We start from the raw sequence: 15,019 nt of genomic DNA, 5'->3' as shown, positions 1-15,019 counted from the left end.
CCCCTCCCAGGATCACTCTGTGGGCAAGTCCCTCAGAAAACTCCTCCCAAACTCATCCCAGCCTCTGCCCAAGGCTCCCTGTCTGGCTGCTCCTGCATTCCTGGAGCCAGTGAGGCTGAGGATGGCCCCAGCTATAGTGAAGAAGGTGAGGAAGGGCAGATGTCAAGCCTGTGCTGGGGGAAAGTGGAGTCTTCTGCCCCAGCAGCTGATGGGAGCAGGGACCTGGAGGGAGATCCCTCGGAGCACGGCAGAGGCGGGGAGCTCCTTGCCTTAACAGAATCATGGAATAGTTTAGTCTGTAAGGGACCTTAGAGCTTATCTTGCTCCACCCCCTGCCATGGGCAGGGGCACCTCCCACTAGCCCAGGTTGCTCCAAGCCCCATCCAGCCTGGCCTTGGACACTTCCAGGGATCCAGGGGCAGCCACAGCTTCTCTGGGCAACCTGTGCCAGGGGCTCACCACCCTTACAGGGAAGGATTCCTTCCCAATATCCCATCTAACCCTGCCCTTCAGCTGTGTCACCTGCTCTTACTCCTCCCTGGGCATCTGGGCTGGAGGTACCTATTGACCCACAGTCACATCACTGGGCTTGGTGGCAAAAGCAGAGTCTCTGCAGCCGAGCATCCCCCCCTGAGCATCCCCTCCTGAGCATCCCCCCCCGAGCATCCCCTCCTGAGCATCCTTTCCTGAGCATCCCCTCCTGAGCATCCTTTCCTGAGCATCCCCTCCCAGCACCTGTGCATGGCCTCTGTCACCCTGTTTCCATCCCAGCAGCACCTTGGGGTGTTGCAGGGAGATGCTCTGGGTGATGCTACACCAGCCCCCTCTCTCCTGTCCCCTCCTCTGCCCTTTCCCCTGTTCACCAGCTGATGTTTCCCCCCTGCAGGCGTTCAGGCAGTAACCTGAGCGGGGCCAGCGAGGGCCACCCCGAGGACTGGAACCTGGAGGACAGTGTGAGTTGGGCTGGCAGAGCGGGAGGGATGGTCCTGGTGGGATTAAACCAGGGAGAGGAGCAGGAGAGGACTTGGTTGGGGAGGGACCTTCCATTGGAATCACAGGTGCTCTCCAGTGGTTGCTCCATGAGCCATGGCTGGGGGACAGATGTCAACAGTCTCCCACCAGCATCCTAAATACTTTCCTAAGGGAAGTGGGAGGGTATTGGGGGACAATTGTACCCATATTTCCCTGGAGAAGAGACTTCCAGCGATGCTCCCCAGCACAAGTGCACACAGTGTCTCCTGAGCTGTGGTTGCTGCTCCTGGGAGGTGCTGGATCAGGTTGGGTCATGTCCAGCTCAAACCTGTGTTTCTTCTGTTGCTTCCACAGGTCTTTGAGAGCTCAAATCAAAGCAGCTACAATGAGTCCACGTGCAAGGATCTCCTGCCGAAGAAAAGGAGACGGACTCGCATTCCCGACAAACCCAACTACAGCCTTAACCTCTGGAGCATCATGAAGAACTGCATTGGCAAAGAGCTCTCTAAGATCCCCATGCCTGTAAGTCAGTGTGTCCCTGGCACCCAGGGCTGGCACAGAGGGTTTAGTTTGGGCACAACTCCTGGCTGTCCAAAGGATTTGGATTACAGCTCTGGATGGTCCTGCTGGGTGCTGTGGTAGCACAGCAGCCCTGAGTGGGACAGGAGCATGTCACCAAATGGCAACTGTGTCCCAGGGGACTGGATTTTGCACTGGCAAAACCCTCTGAAACGACCTAATTCTTATCATAGAATCATGGAATGGTTTGGGCTGGAGCCCCTCTGCTCTGGAGCCAGGCTGGGAGAGCTGGGGGGGTTCACCTGGAGAAGAGAAGGCTCCAGGGAGAGCTGAGAGCCCCTTTTGGGGCTTAAAGGGGCTCCAGGAGAGCTGGAGAGGGACTGGGGACAAGGGATGGAGGGACAGGAGACAGGGAATGGCTTCCCACTGCCAGAGGGCAGGGATAGATGGGAGGCTGGGAAGGAATTGTTCCCTGTGAGGGTGGGGAGGCCCTGGCACAGGTTGCCCAGAGAAGGTGTGGCTGCCCCTGGATCCTTGGAAGTGTCCAAGGCCAGGTTGGACAGGGCTTTGAGCAACCTGGGCTGGTGGAAGGTGTCCCTGCCCATGGCAGGGGGTGGCACTGGATGAGCTTTAAGGTCCCTTCCAATCCAGACCATTCCATGGTTCCATGACAATAAGTAGGACACACCCCACAAGTTTAGCCACATATGGGCAGTTCTTTGTGAGACTCACCCCAGGAACAAGCAGCCTGTGGGCAACAGGGCAATTTAACCTCCTTCCAACAGCCACTGAAATCCTTTCCATGGTCCATGGAGAGGTGCAGGAGAGTTTGGCAGCTCCATGGGTCCAGATGGAGCTACCAAGGGAGGGCTTTGGAGCTGACACTGCGGGAAAGGAGGAGGAGGAGGGAGGCAACTTGGGGAATTCAGTTTGGAAATGTGGTTACTTATAGCACAAACCATCAGTGAGTCCATTGTGCTCTCTGAGTGATGGGATTTCTCATTCTATGGGCTTCACCCGCAGTCTTGATGAATTAGGACTATTTCTGAGATGCTCTTGAGTTGTTCTGCGATCCATCTCCTTCCCGGGGGATGTGATGGACTGACAAACCTCTCGTGCAAACAGCTCCTTAATTTTTCCTCTGATGTACAAACCTGCAGCACTGAAAATGAGGAAAAGAGTGGTGAGGATTTGGGATTTGGGTGGGTTCATCTTCCTCCCCCATGGAAGAATTTTGCTTCCCCGTTGCCTGAATGGTGCCGAGGATGGAGCTGCCAGCTTTGTTCCCTGCCTTCCCGGAGTTATCCCAAATAATTTGCTCTTTCTGTGGATCTGATGCTGCTCTTTCTGCACAACTCTCTTTTCTCGGATGCTGTAAGATCCCTGCCACTTCCCTGAGTGGAAAACCTAAAAACAGCTAAATCCTGGAATCTGGAGTTTGTTTTCTTTACCATGAAATATTTAACTTGGCTTACAGAAGTGGTTCTCCCATCCTTCAGCCATCTGCGCCTTCTAAAATGTACTTTTTTATTCTGAACTGAATTTAAAAAATGAATTTCCTGTGGATTTGAGGCAGAAGACCTTCTGAGGCTCCATCTTTCTTTCAATTATTTTTTAATTTCAATATTTTTAGAGCAAAAAATAAGGGTGCTGTCATGGGAGTCCCTGGAGCAGGGAGACCCCAAAATGGGGCTTTTCCAGGTTTTCTGAGCAGCTGGGTCAGCCTGGCACAGGGATGGCTTTACCAGGAGGTGGTGAGGACAAGCTGGGGAGCAGCACATCCCTGTCCTGTGTTGCTGTGGCTGGTGGGATGGTGGCTGGGAGGCAGCAGGGAGCTGCTGAGGCTCATTTTGGGGGTCAAATTGATGCCTGGGATGATCCCTGGTTATCCCATGGGGCTGCCCCACACCTCAGCTGGGGACTTCAAAGCCTTGGTGCTCCCGTGGCACTGTTCAGGGAGCAGAGCACATGTTCCCTGCCTTTATTTAGGGTCTGGTGATGCCTCCTGGATGTCTCTCCCACTTCCCTAACCCAACTCCTTCCCCTCCAGGTGAACTTCAACGAGCCGCTGTCGATGCTGCAGCGGCTCACGGAGGACCTGGAGTACCACGAGCTGCTGGACAAGGCGGTCAAGTGCGAGAGCTCCACGGAGCAGATGTGCTTCGTCGCCGCCTTCTCCGTGTCCTCCTACTCCACCACTGTGCACCGCACGGCCAAGCCCTTCAACCCCCTGCTGGGGGAGACCTACGAGCTCGACCGGCTGGAGGAGCTCGGCTTCCGCTCCCTCTGCGAGCAGGTGAGGGGGCTGGGGGTGTCCCCCCTTGAAGGACAGCCAGACAGCCAGCCCCTCCTCACACAGAGCCTTCCCAGCACTCCCCTCCCAGCAGTTAGTGACAGGCAAGGACAAGGACAAGCTGGTGGAGTCCCCGTCCCTGGAGGTGTTCAAGGAACGACTGGGTGCTCTGGTCCAGTTGACAAGGTGGTGATGGGTCACAGGTTGGACTCGATGATCTTGGAAGTCTTTTCCAATATCAGTGATTCTTTGATTCTATGAAATGGCCTCAAGCTGCACCAGGGAAGGTTCAGGTTGGACATCAGGAGGCATTTCTTCATGGAAAGGGTGGTCAGGCGTTGGAAGGGGCTGCCCAGGGAGGTGGTGGAGTCCCCATCCCTGAACATGTCCAAGGAATGACTGGAGGTGCTCTGGCTGGGTGACAAGGTGGGGATGGGACACAGGTTGGACTTGGTGATCTTGGAGGTCTTTTCTATCCTAAATGATTCAGTGATTCTATGAAACGGCCTCAGGTTGTGCCAGGGGAGGTTCAGGATGGATATTAGGAAAGATTTCTTCCCTGAAAGAGTTGTAAAGCCTGGGCACAGACTGCCCATGGCAGTGGTGGAATCACCATCCCTGGAGGTGTTCAGAAAACAGGTGAACGTGGCACTGCAGGATAGGGGTTAGTGAGCATGAGGTTAGACTTCATGATCTTGGAGGTCTTTCCAAGCTTAATGATTCCATGATTCCTCCTGGCCAAGAGAGCCAGTGGGTTGCTGTTGGCTTTGGTGGGAGCAGCAGCAGGCACAGCCTAAGGCATGTTTGGGAAGCAGAGCAGGAGGAGGGGTGGGGAGGACAAAGGTGTCCTGGCAGCTCCCTGGAGCTGGGGCTCCTGTCACACCTCAGCACTTGAACAGCAAGGGAGAAGCTCTCCTTACCCCAGCTTCCTCAGCTGTGCCCAGAGAAGCTGTGGCTGCCCCTGGATCCCTGGAAGTGTCCAAGGCCAGTTGGACAGGGCTTGGAGCAACCTGGGCTGGTGGAAGCCAGAGGGGTGGAAGGAGATGAGCTTTAAGGTCCTTCCAACCCAAATCCTCCTGTGATTCCATGATTCAATTGATGATTCTGTGCAGTGATGCCCCAAGCACTTCCAGGGTCTCTTTGTGCTGGAAGGTGTCTCAGGATCTCATTTCTTTCCTGCTGGACTGAAATGTTTTAGTTTCCCAGCCTGGAGGAGCCCCAGGAGCTCTGAGAGGCCCGTGCTCTGACCACAGGGCACACCAGGTGCACATTGATCAACCAACAGGTCTTAATTAACTGCCTGCAGTGCTGAATGAGTTGTGACCTGTGGAGATAATGGACTGTTTAAGGCTTAGCACAGCTGGCTGGTCCATCCTGGATTCCTGGGGAGGAACGGGGCCATTCGTTACCCCTTTCAGGCAGGACATCCCTTTGTGGGGGCTCTCTTTTCTCCAGAGGGTCTGTCTCAGCACACACTGGGAGTACACAGTGAGGAGGCTCAGGCTGGCACCAGCATCCCCGTGTCCCCCTAACATGGTTTAGCTTGTCCATGTCCCTTGTCATTGTCTCCTCCAAGTCACAGCCCCTCACCCCCAGGTTTGGGGTGGTCACTGCAGCGGGGGCCGGGCTCTGCCTCCAGCTCCTCACAGGTGTGAGCAAAGCCCCTCCGTGGTGGTGGGTGCCCAAACCCATCAGACTCCTGCAGAGCACTGGCCTGAGGTGGGATGGCACCTCCTGTCACATCCCATCCCATCCCATCCCATCCCATCCCATCCCATCCCACCTCTCGGCTGTGCTGCTCCAGGCAGTGACAGGGAACAGGCTGTGTGGGGCCTCCTGGAAGTGTGACCCCTGCTTGTGACACAGGGAAGGTCCTGCTGTGGATAATCCTCAAGATTCATTTCTCTGCTGCCCCCTCACACCCCCAGGGCTGTGTGACCAACGTGACCCAGCTCTGCTTGTCCCCACATGGTCCATCCCAGCCTGGGGAGCTCATGCCTGTGGCTGCAGCGAGGTGGGACACTGCCAGACCTCCCCTGCCTGCAGCCCTTCTGCCAGCACACCTGCCCTCCTGCCTGCACTCCCACCCTCCTGCCTGCACTCCCACCCTCCTGCCTGCACAGCCACCCTCCTTCCTGCTCTGCTCCCAGGAGCCAGGTCAGAGGTAGCCACATCCCTCCAGCCCCTGTGGATGTCACAGAGCTCAGGTTCACCCACCTCAGCAGCATCACACCTTCACCTGCCCTCACCTGGCAGAGATTCCTGGCTGTCACCTGGCTTGGCCTGGACCATAGGAAGTGGATGAATCCTTAACAGGATGCTCAATCCATCCCTTAGCCAGCAGCAACCCTCTCCCTCCTGGGTACAGGTGGGACATCTGGGGGATTTATCAGCCTCACTGGGCTATGGTGGTGAAGCCCAGGGCTGTCTGTTAGGAACCTCTGGACACCTCTGACCACACCACTCCCACACCTTGTTATCCCTGTTCTTACTCCTTCACCCTCCTCTCCACCACCTTCCTTCCTCCATCCCTGTTCCCTTCCAAGTAATTAAGCTGCCTGGAATTATTTTCTCCAGGTGGTCCCAGTTTTCCTCCAAATTTGGTATTCCTGACCCTCCCACGTGAGCCTGATCTCTGGGTGCTGCCCTCTGCCTGTCCTTGAGTTCCTCCCTCGCTGGCACAGCACAAGAGTTTCATCCCACATCAGGATTAGTGTAACTGGGAGCAGACCTGCTCCAGAGCCTTTGGTCCTTGAGTGGAGCCTCTCCATCCCCCTGGAGCCATCTCAAAGGGCATGTTTCAGTGGCAGTGTGACTTTGACATCAGACACCCTTCCCATTTCTCAGAATTTTCCTTGGATGCTGCTTGTGCTGCTCAGCCAACGTGCCAAGCCAAGCATTGGTAATCCAGTGCCTGAAATCCAGTTATCCAAATAGGATTTCCTCCCACTGGTGACTGGGATTTGGTGGTGAGAGCTTGGCTCTGCCCCCATGTGTTATCCTGAGCTTGGGGCACTCAGCCTGTAATTACAGCAGTGAAAATCATCCTGAGCTCCGTGAGCGGCCGTGGGGCCTGGACTCAGTGGGTGCTGGGGATGGGTGGCCTGTGCCAGGCTGGGCTGTGCCATCAGCTGAGACCCTGCACGAGGGCAGAACCCTCTGCCTGAGATGTTCCTGCTCCCAACTTCATTTTAGACAGCTTTTCCAGGGCAGGGGGTGAATACCACTCTTTAACAAGTCATTCTCAGGATTTAGGATGTTGTATCCACTTTTCCAGCCCAGTGTGTCTGTAAAGGCAGAGCCAAAGTCTTGCTGTGTGCCTTGGACAAGGTGGGGACCTGTGTCCCTGTGAGTTCCAAGGCAGAGCAGTGGGAACTGCTGCTGGTAGGAGAGGTGCTGTTACATTGGGATTACTGGGGTGCCAGCACTTCCCTGTTTCTCAGCCAGGATCCCTGGAGAGCAGAGCCATGTCCTGGAGTCATGGCACTGCAGCAACTCACCACGATGGTTGCTCGAGCTGTTATGGATAATGCTGTGAAATGATCCTTAGCAAATCCTGGCAGGAGCTTGGCAAGCTTGGCACACCTCCTTTTGCAGCCAGGATACCTCATGGAGGGTCACCCCAATGCCCAGGAGGAAACTGGGATGTCCAGAACAGCACCTGGAGCATCCTTAGCATGAAAGCTGGCATGGACCTGCCTCCTCTCTGAGGAGTCCTGCTGTGATAACTCACCTGTGACCTTATGGGCTGTTCTCCTGTCCCCAGGTGAGCCACCACCCCCCAGCAGCCGCCCACCACGTGTACTCCCGGCGAGGGTGGACGTTGTGGCAGGAGATCACCATCGCCAGCAAGTTCAGGGGCAAATACCTCTCCATCATGCCACTGGGTAGGTGATGGACTCTGGGAGCATCCGGGGTTGGGGTTCCCTGCACTGCTCATGCAGTGCCCAAAGGTCAAAACAAACTGGTCCCTTGGGCTCACCTGGGGCTCTGGGAATCCCTTGGACTCACCTGGAGTTCAGTGAATCCCTTGGGCTCACACAAGGCTCAGTGAATTCCACCCTGAGCAATGTAAGGAGCCCAGATTTGTGTTCCTGGCTCAGTGATCCCACAATAACACATCTGCCCTGCAAGTGGAAATGATGCCAGCTGCAAAGGGAGGCCACTTTGCTTTAGAAATAATCCTTTTTGGATGCAATAAGCTGCCTCCTTGCAGTGCTTTCTCTGTCTTCTGCCTGTCCCTGGGCTGGGCATTGTGCCCAGGGCTGGTCTCAGAGTGGTGCTGGTGCCTGGCCTTGGGACACTGAGTCAGCCAGGCAGCATGTTTCTGACCTGCTCTAAAATGAGTATTTTTGGCAGAGAGCAGAGGGCCTGGCAGGTGTTGAACCTCCCTTCCTGTAGCAGACAGGGGAGGGGGTGTGCAGGAAGGGGAGAGATGAATCCAGCCCCAGTTGGGGGCAGAGGATGGGGGATGCAGGTAGAGGGGCTGGGGTGGCTCTGAGGATGAACACGAGGTGGTGGTGGGTTCTGGGGGAGCCTCTGCCCTCTCTGAACTCAGGGAACCCCTCTCTCCCCAGGTGCCATCCACCTCGAGTTCCACTCCAGTGGGAATCACTATGTGTGGAGGAAAGTCACCTCCACTGTGCACAACATCATCGTGGGCAAGCTCTGGATTGACCAGGTCAGTGGCTGTGGGTGAGAGAACAGGTCCTGCCTGGCCTCACCTGGCTGGGCATTGCCCTCCTGGGGTGCTCCTGCCATGGTGGAAAGCTCTGCTTCCCTGGCAGGGGTCGGGGGAGGCTTCCTGGAGCTCCTCCCAGCTCTTCCCCAGTCCAGCAGCTCTGTGGGGCAGGGAGGGGTGGCTGGTGCAGGGGCTCCAGCCAGCCATGGTGCTGTACCCAGTGTTGATTTGTACCTGCTCTACAACTAACAGCTGCTCTGTCTCTCCCTGCTGTGGTTCTGTGTCTTTTATCCAGTCTGGTGAAATAGAGATTGTTAACCATAAGTCCAAAGATAAATGCCAGCTGAAATTTACCCCCTACAGCTACTTCTCCAGGGATGTGCCCCGAAAGGTGAGTACCCAGCAATGGCTCCTCTTGCCAGCCTGGGGTGGGGTGAGACCTGGCTCTTCCCTCTGAGCTGGGCTCCCAGGCTCCCAGTACCACTGGGATGAGCCCCAGCAGGGGTTGAGGCTGGCTCCTCGGGTGTGGGTCACCAGGGAGGGATGGGAGGGACCTCCACATCCTGTGTTTTTAACCTCCATGTCCCTTGTTTTGGCTCTCTGTGTGCTGGAGCTGCAGCACTGAGACCTTGGGGGGCTTGGGTGGGCTGGAGACTCACCTGCATGGTCAGAATGGCCACGTGCTGGATCCAGCTGATGTCTGAGGAGACACAGCACCAGATCCAGCTGCTCCAGCTGGGGCACCTGGAGGGTGTTCTGCCCCTCTGGGCACTTCCAAATGCCATCTCCCCCTGGCAGGTGACAGGGGTGGTGAGTGACGCTGATGGCAAAGCGCACTATGTCATGTCTGGCACGTGGGATGAGAAGATGGAGTGCTCCAAGATCCTGCACAGCAGCCACGGCAGCAGCAGCACGGAGGGCAAGCAGAAAACCGTGTACCAGACCCTGTCCCCAAAGGTCCTGTGGAGGAAGTACCCACTCCCGTGAGTCCCCTTGGCACAGGGTGCTGGATGGGGATGGGGATGGGGATGGGGGCGGCATTCCCTGGGCCTCGTGGGATGAGGGGCTTTGTGTGCCCAGGCCTGAGGACATGGGTGGGGACCAGGACTTCGGGGACTGAGTGGCTCTTTCTGGGGTGGGAGGGGAGAGATCAGGTCCCTGCAAGGGGAGGGTGATTTTGGGGACCCTTGTGGGTGGGTTTGGGGCAATCAGGGGGTCTGGTTGTGTTTCTGGGGCTGTGGGCTATGGCAGGGAGGGGTGTTGGCTGCTTTGCCTTGCTGGAGAGTCCCTGGTCATCCTGTTCCACCAGTCACTTTATCCCTCTGGAGACCAATCTTCCCTTGGCACTCCTGCACTGATCTGTGCTCAGATCAGTCTCCAGCCTCTGGTAGCACCAATAGACTGTCCCTGATTGGGGATGTTCTGTTGGGATGGGGACTCCACCACTGCCCTGGGCAGCTGTGCCAGTGCCTGGCCACCCTTTCCATTAAGGAATTTTCCCCAATATTCAATCTAAACCTTCCCTGGCACAACTTGAGGCCATTCCCTCAGGAGGACTGTCTCTTGTTCCCTGGGAGCAGAGCCCGACCCCCCCCAGCTCCCCCCTCCTGTCAGGGGGTTGCAGAGCCAGAAGGTCCCCCCTGAGCCTCCTTTGCTCCCTCAGCTGCTCCTGCTGCTCCAGCCCCTTCCCAGCATCATTCCCTTCCCTGCACACGCTCCAGCCCCTCAGTGTCTCTTGTCTGAGGGGCCCAGAGCTGCCCCCAGGGCTGGAGGTGCCCCAGCAGTGCCAGCACAGGGACGGGCCCTGCCCTGGGGCAGTGACACAGCAGGGCTGGGACACATCTGGTTTGGCACAGCAGGAGCGGGTCAGTGGGGCTGGGGTGGGACACAGGGCCACAAGGGGCTGGGGGGCCCTGCCTGAGGTGGCCCCCACCCCGCCATCCTGACCAGGGCTCTCCGGCCGCAGGGAGAACGCAGAGAACATGTACTTCTTCTCGGAGCTGGCGCTGACGCTGAACGAGCCCGAGGAGCGCGTGGCTCCCACGGACAGTCGGCTGCGCCCCGACCAGCGGCTCATGGAGAGCGGCCGCTGGGACGAGGCCAACGTGGAGAAGCAGCGGCTGGAGGAGAAGCAGCGGGCCGTGCGCCGCAGGAGGGAGGCCGAGGCCGTGGAGGCCCTGGAGGAAGGTGAGGTGATCCGGGATGTCCAGGGACAGCATGGGACAGGGAAGGGGTGGATGGATCCCACAGCTCTCTGTGGCCGTGGGAGGTGTGGGACTCGCCGAATTTCAGGTGGAAAAGCATCGCTGACCGTGTTCCTCCCGGGACAGGGAAGGACTACGAGGGGTACATCCCGCTGTGGTTCGAGCGGAAGGTGGACGCCGTGACCGGGGAGCTCATCTGCGTCTACAAGGGCGGCTACTGGGAGGCCAAGGAAAAGCAGGACTGGAGTGTGTGCCCCGACATCTTCTGAGCCCCTGCCCACGCTGGGGCCGCCCCGCAGGACACTGGGACAGCCTGGGCACAGCCCCAGGGACAGCCCAGGGACAGCCCAGGGACAGCCCAGGGACAGCCCGGACACGCTGGCACCGCCCCGCCGGCACCTCCCAGGGCAACCCCCGAGCCAACACATGCAGAGGTCGAAACAGGGATTCCAAACCTATTTTTTTACGCACTAATAAATAGCATCCTTTTTTTTTTTTTTTTTTAAATGATGGCTTTTTCAGCAACTAATTGGGAATGAAGGACACATGGAGCCGGGTTGGGTTGGGATATTCATTGCCCATATCCCTCAGTGCCTCGGCTCCATCGGCCGAGACGTCGACTTCCAAAGATGCCCGGGGTGTGGGAATGCCGTGCGCTTGTGTGAGCTCTTCTCTTTGCCATGTTTTTTTTCCCCTTCCATTATTTCTGTGTGCACTTGATGGAATTATTTTTTTAAAAAAAAGAATCTGCTCCTGGTTCAGGTTCCTTCAAAGACGGACACGAACAACCCTGAGTCCTGCTCGGAAAACTGTCCCCAGGGGCCCTGGCACTTGCTCCCGGAGGCTCTTGGTGGTTCCTGCAGTGCCCAGTCATCCCAGTAACACCAATTAGGATACTTCAGCTGGTGACTTTGGTTTTTTGACCTGTTTTTTTGGTTTTTTTTCAAGAGCCTTTGAGCCGCTTCCCCACTGTCTGATGTGTTCAGTCAAGGCTTGGGACTGTCTTTGACGTGATGCTCTGTGGCAGTGGTTTGAGTGAGGTTTGGTTTGGTTTTCCTGCAGCCACATTGGAGGGGGAATGGCCTTGCCGAGGTCTGGAACGCCAGGCAGACCCAGTGCAGAGGTTTGTGTCCCAGCGATGCTCCAGGCTCCGTGTCCCTGCCCCGTATCCTGGCATCCAGGGCCTGGCAGGAGCCTGGACCTCGGTACCAGGTTTTCCAGCTGCATCTCCCTGTTGAGCTGGGTGGGAGAGGAGGAAAGAGATGCTGTGGTGCCACTGGGATGGAGCCTTGGGCCTGGATCTCCTACCCCTGTGTCTTCCCCATCCAGCCAGACAGGTCTGGCCACAGTCCCCTGGCATGGGATGAATCCAGAGGGTCCCAGCTCCCGGCTCCTGGATCCCTTCCCTCTGCTCCCTCATGGCTGGGCTTTCCTTGGAGCAGCTTCAGGTCACTGGGGCTGAGGGAACCCCTCGTCCATCCTCACCCTTCCTGTGTGCCACGGCCTTCCCGTGGCCCTGGACCCGCCGGGAGAAGCGGAGTGAGCACGAAGGGGAGCAGGGCTGGCAGCCCTAAAAGGTGGGATCCCCTGGGCCAGAGAATATCAGGGAGAGCTGGACACCTGCACTTGCCCCGTTGGATGTCATCTTTGGTGTCCTCTTCTCCGGCTCCTCACCATATCACACCGGTGCTGCCTCCCGGCACATCCCCGTCAGAGGATAATTAGCAATAACGAACTTCGAGGCAACGGTAACTGGAATATCCAGGCTGCACATGGGACACTTATGCAATCAGGTTCCTCATCCATCAGTCTCCTGGTCAGCTTCCAGCACCTCCATCCCCGTTCTCCCCCACAACCCCCACGTGTACAGTCCCTCCAGCCCCTGTACAGCGTCACCGTGGGGAGGAACAACCCCCACTGCTCTCAAGGGACCCTTTCATCTTATTTATTTGCTTCTAATTTATACATATATATAAATATATATAAAATTATTTTGCTTAAATTTCTATGGTACACAATAGATGAAAAATGATGAAGACAGAAGTGTCTGTCTGAGTTTTTGCAGCACGAGTACGATCCCCCTCAGCTCATCCCCGAGGTCGGGGGATGGTGATGGAGTGATTCCCAAAGCAGGGAAGTTGGGCTTTGCTCCAAAGCTGGATGCAGTAGCACTGAAAAGGTTTTCCAGAGACATTCCCCTCTGGAAACTATGTATTTGGGGTTTGAGGGGTGGCACTCGGGATCCCTGGAAGTGGGATGCTCCATACTGCTTCCCAGGTCCTGGGTGTCACAGCAGCTGCTCTGGCGTGTTCACTCCTTCCAGACCCTTCCTGGAGCTTTGCCCTGGCTCGGGAAACCCGATGCAGGTCTTAAATGATCCAGACTTCATTAGATGTGGGATTCAGCCCGTGGAGAGCTGCCGGTGTCCCAGCCTCAGGTGTCCTTCCTGGGAGAGCAGAGGATGCTCCACACCGATCCCGATGCTGCTGGGTTGGTTTGTGGCAGCACCAAAGTGTCCCAGGGGATTTATCCCACTCGAGGCCTGAATTGAGTTTGTAAAATGGACTAAAAGTTGAGCTTTTCAGAATGCCTTACTTTCCTTTTTGCTGTGTCAATGCAAGTGTCACCTGGGAGCTTGGAGAGGGGAGAAACTCCAGCACAGGCTGTTCCCAAAGCTGGATCTGGGTGTTCCCGCAGCAGAGGAGGGCAGGGAGCAGGATGTTGCCCTGTAAATGCTGGCTCCGAGGGTCCTGCTGGGCTCTGGGGCCCTGAGAGGTCCTCTCTGATGTGCCCCCATGGCCACATCCATCTGGGAATCCCCATCACAACCCTGCACAGCTCCATGGAGCACAGGGGAGCACGAGGAGCACCCCAACCCAGGAATCCCCCGGATTTTAGGCTAATTGAAAAAATTGCTTCATCTTCCAGAGTTCATCTGTCAGCAGCACTTAACCAGAGCACCATCTCCTGGTCCTTCTGTTCCTCCTGGAGGATTTTAATGTCATTCCACTGTAAATGCTGTTGAATGTATTTTCTTTTTGAACAATAATATATTGTGAGTGATCCCTCTTCTCCTTCACGGAAATAAAACTTGGATTCGGGAGTTTTAAAAGCCGCGGTGCTGAGATGGTCACTGCTTCCCCAGGGCTGCAGGTGGGAGGGTCCTGGAGGAGCCCTGAGGTGGGTGAGCTCTTGGGGGTGTGGGGGGCAGAGGAGGGACCATGGGAGGTGACCAGGGGAGGAGGAGATCCAGGGAGTGTTGTTCAAAGGAGAAAGTTGCCCAGAGGATAAGGAAATCCAGGAAAGTGGTTGTTCAGGGAGGGAGGAGGATCTGGGAAGGAGATGTCCAGGGAAGGTGGTTTGGGGGGCAGGAGGTGGCCCAGGGGAGGACATGGCCCAGGGAAGGTTGTTCAGAGGAGGAGGTTGCCCAGAGGATGAGGAAGTCCAGGGAAGTGGTTGTTCAGAAAAGGAGAAGAATCCAGAGGGAAGTTGCCCAGGGGAAGAGATGATCCAAGAAAGGTGGTTTGGAGGGGAGGAGATGGTCCTTGGATGGTCCAGGGAAGGTGGTTTGTGGGGCAGGAGACCAGGAGAGGAGTTGATACAGGGGAGGATTTTCAAGGCAGGAGGCGTCCAAAGGGAGGAGGTCCAGGGAAGCAGGAACATGAGAGGTGGCCCAGGTGTAGGTGCCCATGGAAGGAGGTTCTCTGGGAGCAACAGCATAGAGGAGAACCAGGGAAGGGGTTGCCCAGGGACGAAGGAAGCCGGGGAAGGAGATCATGCGGGGACAGGGATGTCCCAGGGGAGTTTGTCCAAGGGAGAAGATGGTGGCCCAGGGGAGAAGGAACAGGGAAGGAGGAGCAGGAGAGGTGGCTCAGGGGAAGGTGCCTGGATACGGAGATTCCCTGGGGATGGTGGGAAGGAGCTGTCCCAGGGGACTGTGTGTGGGGCAGGAGGAGGCCCAGGGGAGCTGGGGGAGGGTCTGAGCAGGGGCTGGGGCGGGGGACGGGAATCCCAGGCAGGCTGAGACTGGTCCCTGCGATCGTTGCCAGGAGACAGAGACACACAGCGCTGCCCGTCCTGGTCCTGCCTCTGCTGCTGCTGCCCTGCCTGCCCCAGGTGAGCACGAAGCGGGGCTGGGCTGGGGGACCCCGGCCCTGGGACCCCCTTGAGCCCCGCTGAGCCCGGGGGGGTCCCCGCCTGCTCCGGGTGCGGGCAGCGGGAGTGAGGACCCGGCAGCGCCCGGGGCAGCTCCCGTGCTGGAATCTTGGCTTTAAGGAAAAGCAAAGCTCTGTCCCCCATCACCCTGCGGCGGGGCCTCGGCCCGGGACGGGGGTGGGCCGGGCTGTGTCG

The 15,019-nt window shown here is 57.2% G+C and overlaps 1 protein-coding gene across 1 annotated transcript in view; it reads left to right on the top strand.

Moving 5' to 3' along the window:
* The window catches only part of OSBP2 (oxysterol binding protein 2), a 102,448-nt gene extending 88,667 nt beyond the window's left edge, over positions 1–13,781 (top strand). The window contains 9 exon segments of the mRNA XM_027665513.1: positions 887–953; positions 1,327–1,494; positions 3,542–3,787; positions 7,551–7,671; positions 8,362–8,465; positions 8,761–8,856; positions 9,264–9,448; positions 10,432–10,652; positions 10,796–13,781. Coding sequence (XP_027521314.1) covers positions 887–953; positions 1,327–1,494; positions 3,542–3,787; positions 7,551–7,671; positions 8,362–8,465; positions 8,761–8,856; positions 9,264–9,448; positions 10,432–10,652; positions 10,796–10,938 — 1,351 coding nt within the window. The 3' untranslated portion in view covers positions 10,939–13,781.
* Positions 13,782–15,019: the final 1,238 nt, after the last annotated feature.

The sequence above is a fragment of the Corapipo altera genome, unplaced genomic scaffold, assembly GCF_003945725.1.
Source record: "Corapipo altera isolate COAL_440 unplaced genomic scaffold, ASM394572v1 151, whole genome shotgun sequence".
In the NCBI taxonomy this organism is placed as follows: Eukaryota; Metazoa; Chordata; class Aves; order Passeriformes; family Pipridae; genus Corapipo; species Corapipo altera.
The sequence above is the reverse complement of the archived record's forward strand: the minus strand, read 5'-3'. Positions and strand labels throughout refer to the sequence as shown.